Source organism: Amphiura filiformis, chromosome 13, assembly GCF_039555335.1.
Source record: "Amphiura filiformis chromosome 13, Afil_fr2py, whole genome shotgun sequence".
Taxonomy (NCBI): domain Eukaryota; kingdom Metazoa; phylum Echinodermata; class Ophiuroidea; order Amphilepidida; family Amphiuridae; genus Amphiura; species Amphiura filiformis.
Window position 1 is genome coordinate 23887928 of NC_092640.1, and position 14575 is coordinate 23902502.

A 14575-nucleotide genomic window follows, 5' to 3' on the forward strand; every position below is an offset into this window, starting at 1 on the left:
TGTGACCTGTCGCATTTTAGAGGTTGAAAATCGTAATGATTTGAGCATTGAATGTTACCCTGGAAAATGCATCGCTTTCTTCGCAAAATCCAATCGTGCCTCTTTACGTAGTAATGGACTCGTTGCAACCAAATGGTACGGCATGGAAAAGCATGAAAGGTTTCTTTCAAATGTGGAAAGCCTGGTCGTATTGAATGTTCCACGCAGTGATCTATTTTGACTGCATATCCATCCGGTACAATATCAAGCCTAGCTTCGTTTGACAAAATGTAGACAAGAGGAGTCGCTAGAATAATCCCTGCTTACCCTTCAGCTCGCTCCTATTCCTACGTGTATGAACTTTAAAGTAGTATTTATTATCTTGCCCACCAACATGAAACCAGCAAACTTCAGCGCCACTGCATGAATAATATAGAAACACTCTCTTAGTGTGCTAAAGTAGACATTGAAAGCATCAACTGACCATGTTGGTAAATCACGTAATTCCTTACAGTTCGACCCCAGATGTCGTCATTTGACGTCACGCCGATGCGCACATCGTTTAGCTTACATCGTTACTGCGCATTGCAAGTAGCGTGACGACAAATGACGACATATCGTGCCTATAAACCGCAAGGAATTATGGGATTTACCAAAAAGGTAAATTGCAACTTGTAGTACAGATGCCTGATAGCCTCAAAGTCCTAGTGTGAATTGGACATGACCTTTTGTGCATTGCACAATCATTGGTGATTGATTACGTTTTAAGTCAAAAATGTCATTTTGATATTGATAACTACTTGTCTTTTCTTTAACAAAAATATGCAGGTAAGATGTTTGTTTGGAAGAATGTTTACCCAACATCAAAGCTTCATTGCAATGCTTTTTGCAAGCATTTAACACTAATATATCGTAACAACGCATGCGAAAATAAAAAACAATTATATGCTATTTTCAATTTTGATAGATAATGTAAAACATCATCCCGAGAATTCAGGACTAAGTATATTGTTTTCTGTATGTGCATCGTGCCTTCGACCGTTATTATTAAAATGAAATTTTACTATCTGTTGTACACAACAGAGAGGAAACCTGAAGAAATTGAAAGATTTATCACGCCTATCCATCTGGAAATGGAAGAACTTCCCCAAGAGGATGTCACAGTCGAAGTTCAACGAACAAGAAGGGTTGTTGAATCTACACACGTACAAGTCGAAGAAATCCCAACTGAAGAATCGATTGTAGAACTTGTCTTTGACGATTCTATGCCCGTACCTGAAGAGGTAGTTGTAGAACCAGAGAAACCAAGTGAACCGGTACCAGAACCTGTCAAACCTGCTCCTGTCAGCGCTTCTAAAGCTAAGAAGCCAACTTCTCCATGGGAAGCTCCTGAGGACTTCGAAATTGTATTTGAGAAGGTGATTGATACCAAAACAAGTACAACAGAAGTGGTAAAGCCTGAAGAAATACCTGAAGAGAAAGTCGAGCCACTACCAACCTATGCTACATCTACAGCACAGCTTGCTCTGTATGAGACTACAAAGCCAACTGTTACTATGACATTCAAGGTTCCTGAAGAAGATAAAGAAGGTACAGGTGCAACTGCACGGCATGACAAATTGCCATTTTGCTTGATGAATCGTATTTGCTTTGTCATTTAAGGTTTCGCAAATCTTTAAAAATCGGAATTGCCAAAATTTTATCGCATGGTCACGAATATGTTCATATTAAGGCACAGGTGCAACTGCACGGCATAGTGCAATGAATTTTAAATCTTTGAAGTCAAATTTGAACTTGCCTGGTACTAATTTTTTGTGCAAATAATTGTTGGCTGCCTGTTTTCAAGGCTATAGAAAATTTCACATATGATGGTCTGGATGCACTGAATTTATCGCATGATTCATGAAAAATTTCTGGTTGAAGATATTTATGAAAAAGCGTTGTTGATTTGTTACAGATATAATAACTGGAGTCAAGTTTAAGTGTGAAGGAGTCAACGAAGCAATGCATGCTTTGAACGGGCGTTGAAATAGATTGTTATATTGTGATGCAATAGTGTTTTTGTAATAGGCTATGTTAAATTATTGCAATATGCTGTCATTGAGATACACGCTAGCGTTTGAATGCAAATCCTCTTTTTTACTTTCAATGATCGATATTTTCTTTTAGTAAGAAATGAGTTAAAATATGGTATGATATTTCCTTTTGTAACAGAAGTAAAACCAACAGATGTACCAACAGAAATCCTAGAAAGACAAGTAACACCAATTCAGTTAGAAATCCAAGATTTACCAACAGAACTGCTTGAACCGGAAGTAACTACAGTGACAAAACGGACTGTCACAGTCGTGCGGGCAGTTCAGGAGAAAATTGAGGAAGTACCTACTGAAATAGTTCTTGATATTGCTGGTATAGAATTTGAAATACCTTCTGAAGTAACCATAGAAGAGTTACCAAGTTCCAAGATGCCAGCCCCAGAAGTAATTACTGAAACTGTCACGGTGGCACCTAAAGCTAAGAAGCCAACGTCTCCAGAGAGGAAACCTGAAGAAATTGAAAGATTTATCACGCCTATCCATCTGGAAATGGAAGAACTTCCCCAAGAGGATGTCACAGTCGAAGTTCAACGAACAAGAAGGGTTGTTGAATCTACACAAGTACAAGTCGAAGAAATCCCAACTGAAGAATCGATTGTAGAACTTGTCTTTGACGATTCTATGCCCATACCTGAAGAGGTAGTTGTAGAACCAGAGAAACCAAGTGAACCGGTACCAGAACCTGTCAAACCTGCTCCTGTCAGCGCTCCTAAAGCTAAGAAGCCAACTTCTCCATGGGAAGCGCCTGAGGACTTCGAAATTGTATTTGAGAAGGTGATTGACACCAAAACAAGTACAACAGAAGTGGTGAAGCCTGAGGAAACACCTGAAGAGGAAGTCGAGCCACTACCAACCTATGCTACATCTACTGCACAACTTGCTCTGTATGAGACTACAAAGCCAACTGTTACTATGACATTCAAGGTTCCTGAAGAAGATAAAGAAGGTACAGCTGCAACTGCACGGCATGACAAATTGCCATTTTGCTTGATGAGCCGTATTTGCTTTGTCATTTAAGGTTTCGCAAATCTTTAAAAATCGGAATTGCTAAAATGTTATCGCATGGTCACGAATAAGTTCATATTAAGGCACAGGTGCAAGTGCACGTGCAATGAATTTTGAATCTTTGAAGTCGAATTTTGAACTTACTGGTACAAATTTTTTGTACAAATAATTGATGGCTGCCTGAAACTTTCTTGTCATTTTCTGCTGTTTTCAAGGTTATAGAAAATTTCACATATGAGGGTTTGGATGCGCGGAATTTATTGCATGATTCATGAAAAGTTTCTGGTTGAGGATGCTGCTATTTACAAAATACAAAAAGGCTTTGTTGATTTGTTACAGATATAATACCTAGAGTCAAGTTTAAGTGTGAAGGAGTCAACGAAGGAATGCATGCTTTAAACGGACATTGAAATAGATTGTTATATTAGCATTGTGATGCAATGGTGCTTTTGTTATAGTCTATGTTAAATTACTGCAATATGCTGCCATTGAGATACACGCTAGCGTTTGAATGCAAATCCTCTTTTTTACTTTCAATGATCGATATTTTCTTTTATTAAGAAATGAGTAAAAATATGGTATGATATTTCTTTTTGTAACAGAAGTAAAACCAAAAGATGTACCAACAGAAATCCTAGAAAGACAAGTAACACCAATTCAGTTAGAAATCCAAGATTTACCAACAGAACTGCTTGAACCGGAAGTAACTACAGTGACAAAACGGACTGTCACAGTCGTGCGTGCAGTTCAGGAGGAAATTGAGGAAGTACCTACTGAAATAGTTCTTGATATTGCTGGTATAGAATTTGAAATACCTTCTGAAGTAACCATAGAAGAGTTACCAAGTTCCAAGATGCCAGCCCCAGAAGTAATTACTGAAACTGTCACGGTGGCACCTATAGCTAAGAAGCCAACGTCTCCAGAGAGGAAACCTGAAGAAATTGAAAGATTAATCACGCCTATCCATCTGGAAATGGAAGAACTTCCCCAAGAAGATGTCACAGTCGAAGTTCAACGAACAAGAAGGGTTGTTGAATCTACACAAGTACAAGTTGAAGAAATCCCAACTGAAGAATCGATTGTAGAACTTGTCTTTGACGATTCTATGCCCGTACCTGAAGAGGTAGTTGTACAACCAGATAAACCAAGTGAACTGGTACCAGAACCTGTCAAACCTGCTCCTGTCAGCGCTCCTAAAGCTAAGAAGCCAACTTCTCCATGGGAGGCTCCTGAAGACTTTGAAATTGTATTTGAGAAAGTGATTGACACCAAAACAAGTACAACAGAAGTGGTAAAGCCTGAAGAAATACCTGAAGAGGAAGTCGAGCCACTACCAACCTATGCTACATCTACAGCACAGCTTGCTCTGTATGAGACTACAAAGCCAACTGTTACTATGACATTCAAGGTTCCTGAAGAAGGTACAGCTGCACGGCATGACAAATTGCCATTTTGCTTGATGAGCCGTATTTGCTTTGTCATTTAAGATTTCGCAAATCTTTAAAAATCGGAATTGCTAAAATTTTATCGCACGGCCATGAATCAGTTCATATTAAGGCACAGGTGCAAGTGCACGTGCAATGAATTTTCAATCTTTGAAGTCGAATTTTGAACTTGCTGGTATTAATTTTTGTACAAATAATTGATGGCTGCCTGAAAAATTCTTGTCATTTTCTGCTGTTTTCAAAGTTATAGAACATTTCTTATTTGAGGGTTTGGATGCACTGAATTTATTGCATGATTCATGAAAAGTTTCTGTTGAATAATAACTGGAGTCAAGCTTTAAGTGAAGAAGTCAACGAAGTAAATGCATGTTTTGAACTTGAAATGATTAAATTAGCATTGTGATGCAATGGTGCTTTTGTTATAGTCTATGTTAAATTACTGCAATATGAAGCTGATCGATATTTTTTATTTAGAATTGGATTAAAATATGGTATGATATTTCCTTTTATAACAGAAGTAAAACCAAAAGGGTACCAACAGAAATCCTAGAAACAAGACATACCAATTCAGTTAGAAATTCAAGATTTGCCTTCAGAACTGCTTGAACCGGAAGTAACTACAGTGACAAAACGGACTGTCACAGTCGTGCGGGCAGTTCAGGAGAAAATTGAGGAATGAGGATGCTGCTGTTTACAAATATGAAAAAAAGCTTTGTTACAGATATAATACCTAGAGTCAAGTTTAAGTGTGAAGAAGTCAACGAAGCAATGCATGTTTTGAACGGACATTGAAATAGATTGTTATATTAGCATTGTGATGCAATGGTGCTTTTGTTATTTCCTTTATAACAGAAGTAAAACCAAAAGATGTACCAACAGAAATCCTAGACAGACAAGTAAAACCAATTCAGTTAGAAATTCAAGATTTGCCTTCAGAACTGGTTGAACAAGAAGTCACTACAGTGACAAAACGTAAAGTCACAATAGTTAGAGCAGTTCAGCAAGAAATTGAAGAATTACCTACTGAAGTAGTTCGTGATATCACCGGAATGGAAATTGAAATACCTTCTGAAGTAACCATAGAAGAATTACCAAGTCCCAAGATGCCAACAACAGAAGTGATTACTGAAACTGTTAAGGTAGCACCTAAAGCTAAGAAGCCAACTTCTCCATGGGAGGCTCCTGAGGATTTTGAAGTTGTATTTGAGAAAGAGATTGAAACCAAAACAAGTACAACGGAAGTGGTAAAGCCTGAAGAAACACCTGAAGAGGAAGTCGAGCCACTGCCAACCTACGCTACATCTACAGCACAGCTTGCTCTGTATGAGACTACAAAACCAACTGTTACTATGACATTCAAAGTTCCTGAAGAAGTCAAGGAAGGTAAAATTGCAATCTCACGGCATGGTGCATAGAATAAAGGAATTAAGATAATGCGTTCCATCTCCCCTTTTCTGTTACTGATTGCTTTTGTCATGAGGTATCAGGATATGCTCCGATTTTATTGCATCGTTTAAAAAAGATGAACTTTAATGTCAATGATGAATGCAGTATGTTTATATTGATCGAAATGCAAACGTTTTGTCTTTGGGAAGGAGATTGCATGTAAATAGTTTATATTTTTGGCAAATCATAAATGATAAATAGTTGTTTATTACTGTAATAGCTTACTTGCAAGGGTTTGATGTGTATGTTTCCTATATGAGACAGATCTTTGTGGTGTTTGCCTGTTCAGGAATGGCGTTTATTGAGGGACTGTGGAATGGTACTCAAAATAGCTTTATATAGTATTCGGCATCTGTGTACATTTTGGTACAATTTCTAAGAAAAGGCTAGATGAGCTTTGTATATGATCCGAGTATTATTAAATATCAAATTCATATTCCATTCCAGTAGTGAAACCAAAAGACGTACCAGCAGAAATTTTAGAAAAACAACTAAGACCAGTTAAGTTAGTGATCCAAGATTTGCCGTCAGAACTTGTTGAACCAGAAGTAACAACCACAGTAACAAAACGGACTGTTACAGTCGTGCGAGCAGTTCAACAAGAAATTGAAGACATACCTATCGAAATGGTTCGTGATATCACCGGTATGGAAATACCTTCTGAAATACCTGAGGAAGAGTTACCAAGTCCCAAGAAGCCAGCGCCAGACGTAATTACTGAAACTGTCATGGTAGTACCTAAAGCTAAGAAGCCAACCTCTCCATGGGAGGCTCCTGAGGACTTTGAAGTTGTATTTGAGAAAGTGATTGAAATCAAAACAAGTACCACAGAAATGGTGAAGCCTGAGGAAATGCCGGAAGAGGAAGTCGAACCACTTCCAACTTACGCTACATCTGCAGCACAACTTGCTCTGTGTGAGACTACGCAACCAACTGTTACTATGACATTCAAGGTTCCTGAAGAATTCAGAGAAGGTACAGGTGCAACTGCACGGCATGGTGCAAAATGACGAAATTGCTATATTGTTTGAGTTTGTTTTTAGTCTTTTGAATAGGTCATGGCTTTAGTATTGAAATATCCAGGCATAGCTTTCATCGCATGTGTCTTGAAACTTTGATTGCAAAAAACACGCAACCTATGAGACTATAATAATGTACCAATTGTTACAATGGCATTCAAGGTTCCTGCAGAAGTAAAAAAAAGGTACAGATAGAAATTCTGGGCATGGATAAAGTTGAGAGCAGATAGATACTCTTTATGTGAAAATTGCTGGATAGTTTTGATGCATTACGTTATTCATTATGCTCATAAAGGTAAATTCACTTATTAATGATATATGCTTGAATGGAGTTTGCTATATTTTTTCGAGTTTGTTTATTGTGAGATATATTAATCTTTCTTCATAAGGACTTGCTTGAATGGAAATGTTTAATCACAAGATTTCTTTGTTCAAGTGCCATCGTATAATAAGGTCTGTTATTATCATCATCATGGACGTCAAAATACCAAATTCATTGGTCATTTCTACGATCAGCAGTTGAAGCATTAAGTAGATGCTACTCAGGATTTCTCTGTATATTTTCCCATCCAGTTTATCTGTGGATTGCTATGTGGGCCGTGTTACGTCATGATAAAGGCATTCGGAAATTTTTGTCTAGTCTATCTCTAGGAGTCACACGTCACACATCCAATTTAATTTAATTTATTTTATATTTATCTCATATGAAATAAAATACATACATTGGCTGCTTTTTTAGATAAACATTAATCCTGCTCCCCGTGAATCTAAAGTTTGATGATCGGATTGTTTCCATTTATCCATTTATTTACCAGCATGTATATCATCACTCGACTCAAGCTTCATTCATCATTTCGTCTTTGTTCATTTCATCTGTGAATTTGGTGATTAATCGATTATCATAACTCTAAGTCTAAAAGTTAAATAACTGTAAATTATTTGCTATCTCTATCATGGATAAGTAGACATTTGAAGTCATCTTAGAATTTTGTATTTTTCATTTTGCTAAAATAAATTGCATAAATCGCATAAATCGTATAAGTAATATGCAACAACCGTCACCTCATTTAGGTTTAAAAAAATCATGGCAATGTTGTCGAATATAATTCAAACAAGTTTCGGAAACATTTAATAATTCAATTATTGGCATATAATATATGTTGCTGTATAAGTATCTCACAATGGTCTCTTACAAAAGATATGCTGTATATTTCATATGTAGAAGCGACACCTGGCAATTTTCCAACCGGGAAGAAACCCTTGGTACCAATTCAAGTGCAATTTGATGACATACCGACCACACAATTACCCGAAAGGACCGTGAGTGTTGTGAAAGCGACCGAAATTCAACTTGAAGAAATACCTGAAGAATTCATTGCAGACTTAAAGGAAGAACCTGTTGAACCTCTACCTCAAGAATTATTCGACAAAGAAGTAACTAAAATTGTACCAACACAAGAGAGCATTAAAAGTGCTACAGTCTGCAAATCTCAAAAGCCTACCACTCCATGGGAAGCTCCTGAAGATTTTGAAGTAGTTATAGAGAAAATAATGCCCATTCAGAAGGGAATACTGTCCACTTTGAAGCCAAGCGAGTCGATCACGGAGGAGAACATAGAAGAAATTCCTACTCATGCTTTCACCCGAGTGCAGCCAATATCTTACGAGATGCCTAAACGAACAGTGCGAATGACTTTTAAAACGCCCATGTCAATCATCAAAGGTATCTGCCAAGTTTCATCTGTTGGAATGAAATTCCTTTGCCTGGAAAATAAAAAGATGCAACTTGTGTATATAATGTAGCTGGACTGGTAATGGATAGTCTAGGGATGATAATTGAAAGATTAGTAGTCTATCTTGAAGTAGATAACTGTATACAATATGCACCTGAATCCAGATGTGTGTATGTCTAGTGTCTTGTAGATGTAGTACATGTATGTGCTTCTCATATTGAATGTTATAAACTCTGATGGTGAAAAGGATTTTTATGAGCGCACGGGGCTTGCCTTCTTAAATATATTATATGATTATATGATTTGTACAATGTATTTGATTGATATTTTGATTGATTGATTGATTGATTGATTGATTGATTGATTGATTGATTGATTGATGATTGATCTGTATCAAATCAAGTTCTTGATATTATGAATGATATTATCGGTATAATTTTGGTAAATGTCATACTATATGCAACTTTTGCCACTTTATAGCAAAAACATATTTCTCTTGTTCCAAAAACTTATGTTTCTGCTTGATATCTTATTTGAAACTTGCATCATACGAATGTGCATTATAACGTTGATTCTTCTTTTATGATTTGCATCCGTGGTTGCAGAAAGAAACTGCATGAAATAATTCAACGGTTTCATCATATGTATACATGAGCATTAAACAATCATGTATTGTGTTGATTAAATCATTAGAAGTCCCAGAACGTGAAGAAGAGAGGCTTGAGGTCATACCACAGACTACAACTATTGTCGAATTTGAAGCTCCAGAAGAAGCACCGAAAGTTGAGGAAATAGAACTTGAGATCACAGAAACGAAAAAAGTTGTCATAGAGAAATTTGCAACAGAAGTTTCGGAACGAATAGTACAGGAAGTTGTGGAGGAATTACCAGAAGAAATTACAACTACGGTTGAAGTGACAAAAGTAGTGACTACTAAAGAAGGTTCGCACGAAATTATTAGTAGCACCTTTGTTAATGAATGATAATTCTTTATTGTGACCACAAATGTGTTTTTATGGAGGTCATGTAATCATTAATTTCTTTTTTCATCCACTAATTTGTATCTTGTAATTCTCAATCATGTTTTGGTTTACATTTGCACTTGACTGTCACATGGAAATCTGCATGGACTTTGTATATTGTTTTATGGATTCTATTAACGGGATGAAGAGTTTTATAACCCACATAGGTACTACCTGAATCCAATCACTTCTTTCCGACATTGCACTGTTATACATTCACGTATTTCCCACCTTTTGCACTATTTATCTTAATCATCCAAACTTGGTGGAGGAAGAAATTGTAGTTCCTATTGTACTGTTGTACAGCATATGCGGTAGAGCTCCAGCATCATAAACTGCATGTCACCTACCCGACTTAATTAGTCATATGTTAACATTAACCATTTCTGCATTATGAATATGTACAAATTAGTATGTATGATATAGGTGGCAACCACCTGCAGCATGATACCTAATTACCATTTAAAGTAACGGACATCCTGCATCCACAAATCCTCAGTTGATTGACAGATATCACCTGTACCGCATGATTGATATAACTATTTGCATGGGTTCTTCAGCGATACTGGATAATAATGATGCATCGTCTTTCTTCATTTTACTCCATTTACAGCTATTTTTACCCACCAGTATTATAAAGATCGCTTTATTTGTGTTGTTGAAAGTTTTCTTATTTCTACTTAACAGAGGAGGCACCCAAACCTGAAACAGTTGAGGTTACTTTCGCGCCCAAACCAGAGGAAGAAGCACCTGAACGTGAAACGGTAGAAGTGACATTTGCTCCCACACCAGAAGAGGCGCCCAAACCTGAAACTGTTGAGCTTGAAATCGCACCCAAGGAAGAAGCGCCTGAACTTGAAACCGTTGAGATTACCTTTGCTCCAACACCAGAGGTTACGGAAGTAGAAGTCAAACCCAAACCAACTGCATTATGGGAAGCCCCTGAGGACTTTGAGATCGTCATTGAAAAGTTCGAAGAAGTTGAAGAGGTTACGGTTGAAGAAGTGCCTGAGAAACGTGAGGTAGCCACAACTGAAATTGACTTCAAGAAGGCGCCAACACCAGGTGCTACTGTTGAATTTGAAATCGCTCCTGAAGAAGTACCAGAGGAAGTAACCACCGAAGTGACCACAGTATCTGTTACAAAGGAGGTCAAAGAGGAAGGTAAAAACAAAAGTTTTATGCATGATAAGTGCATGACGTCATACAGTAAGAGGATAATAGCAGCACCGCATGACCCCTCAAAATGGAAAAAGTGTATTCCGACATTACCCTTAATGACGCACAAATATTGCATGTTTCCTCTTAAAATTAAATGTCCACTGATTTTTTAATCCCCTTAAATTTAAATGCCGAGAATATGTTTAATTTCATATTATGTTATTGTTGGTAAAATCATGTCTTTATTTTGTCTTCTGAGGAGTTTCTAAATGACGAAGGTGATATATTATATGGATGCCTTTCTGATTATGAGAAGTGTCAATCTGATTGAGAAGTTGATTAGGTGTATGTTTTAAAAATTACAGCATGCTCTTTCAATTGCTTTGATCATCCATTCATTGTACTGTGTTGGTGTAGTAAATACACAACACATTACTATGCCTTCAATGTAGCACATGCATCGCAATGAAGTAAATCTGAACGTTTATTCATGACAGTTGTTACTGAAGTAGAAGAGATTCCAAAAGAGACAGTTACGGTTGAAGTTACTCGCAAACCAACGGAAGAGGTTCCTGAGAAAGAAACCTTGGAAATAACATTTGCCCCTAAGGAAGAGCCCAAACCAGAAACAGTTGAAATCACGTTTGCACCCAAACCAAAAGAAGAAGCGCCTGAACGTGAAACTATTGAAGTGACCTTTGCACCGAAACCAGATGAGGTGCCCAAACCAGAAGTTGTCGAACTCAAACCTAGAGGTCCTTGGGAAGCTCCTGAAGATTTTGAGATAATCATTGAAAAATTCGCCCCAGAGGTTGAAGAACCAACTGATTACATTGTGGAGGAACCCGAATCTCCGGAGGTCACGTTAGAGTTTGTAGACGCTCCTGAAGAACTTCCTGATGAATATGTAATGGCCCCAGAGCCTGAAGAAGAAGTCACAACTGAAATAACCACAGTGGTCACCACAGTTGTGAAGAGAGAAGGTACGACCACTGAATTCATTCTGCACGGCATGCATGTCGTCAAATGCTGCACAATGACTACAATATACGCTAATATTAGTCAAGAGGATAGCTTTAATTTGATACCAAACATGACATGTTTATACCACAAACTGTATTATGCATAATTATTACGTAATCAAAAAAGGCGTGGCTTAAAACGTCAATAAAAAAATTGCCCAAGGGTGCCATTTTGGTATCCGTCAGATTTCGACACTAGACACCCGCGACTACCACTTTTTGCAACAAAAAATCGTCTTTATACCCTATGTCACGGTCATGTTGAAGTTCCTACTGACTATATATATAAATCTGTATAAAATATATACTTTGTCGCATGCTGCACATGCTTTGCGGATTATATTTAATTGACTTTTATCGCGCAATTTAAAGATAGTTTTAACGCACATAAAATTATTTTAAAAAGAACTAAAAGCTTTCTTGTTTAAAACGAATATTATAATAAGTTATGTGAATGGTTTCTGATATATACTGTTTTGGTTACTTGTGCAATTTATTTAGTGCATTCAAACGTTTACAGCATAATTCAGTTTGCCAACGTTGCTAACATTTAATGATTTAAAGTTTAAATGGTAGGCTCAATGTTGTATTATATACAGGGGCTTAATATATTATTCAGAAAATATAGATTGGAAATATGATTTCTAAAAGTTTAAACTGACTTTCAGCACAAACTAACCTTGAATTTTCGATGTGTGACACACATCTTCATCAGAAGATGTGTGTCACACATCGAAAATTCAAGGTTAGTTTGTGCTGAAAGTCAGTTTAAACTTTTAGAAATTGTTTATTACCAGCACGTATGAACTTACATTCGAGTATTGGAAATATGATGTTTTACCTGTATCAAACAGTTGTGACGCAAGTTATTGAGGAAGCTCCTAAGGAAACTGTGACGGTTGAGGTCGCCCCTAAACCAAAGGAAGAAGCACCTGAAAAGGAAACCTTAGAAATCACTTTCGCTCCTGAGGAAGCGCCCAAACCGGAAACAGTTGAGGTCACTTTTGCGCCCAAACCAAAAGAAGAGGCACCTGAGCGTGACACTGTCGAAATCACATTTGCTCCAGAAGAGGCGCCCAAACCTGAGGTTGTTGAGACAACAACTGTTACTAGAGTTGTTACAGAAGAAGGTACTTTTCAGCATGGTTTTTGGGAATATTGTGACGCTTGTATCATACGATACATTTTTTATCGCATTCAGTTTGGTTTGTTTACATGGTTTGTAAGTTTGAATGGAAAATTTTCTTCGCTATGGAATGATTATTGAATGGTTACTTTGTGCATCATTTCAGGTCTAACTATGGTTTCAAATGGTTTAACTATGGTGTGGTTATAGCATGCTTTATCTTCATTTTGTTTACCAGATTGTCTTTTACCCACCTATCACATTACAGAAGAAGGTAATATTCGTTTCAGCATGGTTTTTGACGGTTGTGTCATACGATACATTTTTATCGCATTCAGTTTGTTACATGGTTTGTGAGTTTGAATGGAAAATTTCCTTCGCTTTGGAATGATGATTGAATGGTGACTTCGTGCATCATTTCAGGTCTAACTATGGTTTCAAATGGTTTAACTATGGTGTGGTTATAGCATGCTTTATCTTCATTATGTTTACCAGATTGTCTTTTACCTACCTATCACATTCTGATTCCTTGTCTTAGGTTGAAAATCAATTTTGTTCTCCCGTACATGTTCGAATGTCAATTTATATCAATAATATATTCGCACGCATTAACCACATGCAAATTTTACTGATCATCTGATCACGTAATTGCAGTATGTTTTGTTAAGCATCGATATAAATAGACATCTAATGTGAATATGGGTTTTCATCACCTTTAACCTCCTGCACTACCATTGACCTTCCTGTTATGATCTGCTATCATTTAAGTTGGCTGTTTTGTTATTGTCCATCAGTGGTAACAGAAGTTACAGAGGAGAAGGCTCCAGAGGAGACCGTGACAGTAGAAGTTACACCTAAAGCAAAGGAAGAAGAGCCTGAAAAAGAAACTTTGGAAATCACATTTGCCCCAGAAGAAGCGCCTAAACCAGAAACGGTTGAGATTACCTTTGCACCTAAACCAACAGAAGAGGCACCAGAACTCGAAACTGTCGAAGTCACATTTGCTCCAGAAGAGGCACCCAAACCTGAAGTGGTTGAGGTTGAAATCGCGCCCAAACCAGAAGAGGCACCTAAACCAGAAGTTGTCGAACTCAAACCTACTGGTCCTTATGAAGCTCCGCAAGACTTCGAGATTGTCTTTGAAATGTTGGAAGAAGAGAAACCAGAAGAAGTTGTAACCGAAGTCACTACCGTTGAAGTAACAAAAGTTGTCAAGGAAGAAGGTACTTGAATGGTTTGGCGTGAAAACCTTTCACCGCATGATACCTCATATCACGTATAATTTTTATTCAAGTACATTGATTATTCCTGTTATAATATTATGGATTATACTTACAGAGCATGGATAATTTCAATCCTATGACTAATCATATCATAATTAGACTTGCAGTAATATCGCACTTCTCGTACTTTTTCTTTCAGTTTTTCCATTTTGAAAATACCTTGTAATTTGATTATTTGTTTCGATAAAAAGAATAAAGTCTTATTATAGGGTACTAATTGAACAGAAGATGCATGTTT

At 37.1% G+C, this 14575-nt stretch overlaps 1 protein-coding gene across 1 annotated transcript in view; it reads left to right on the top strand.

The window, feature by feature from the left end:
• The window catches only part of LOC140167513 (uncharacterized), a 117663-nt gene that overhangs the window by 19196 nt on the left and 83892 nt on the right, over positions 1-14575 (top strand). Inside the window, exons 16-20 of the mRNA XM_072190819.1 lie at positions 9417-9665; positions 10433-10909; positions 11404-11889; positions 12783-13058; positions 13849-14277. Coding sequence (XP_072046920.1) covers positions 9417-9665; positions 10433-10909; positions 11404-11889; positions 12783-13058; positions 13849-14277 — 1917 coding nt within the window. The remainder of the gene's footprint in view (positions 1-9416; positions 9666-10432; positions 10910-11403; positions 11890-12782; positions 13059-13848; positions 14278-14575) is intronic.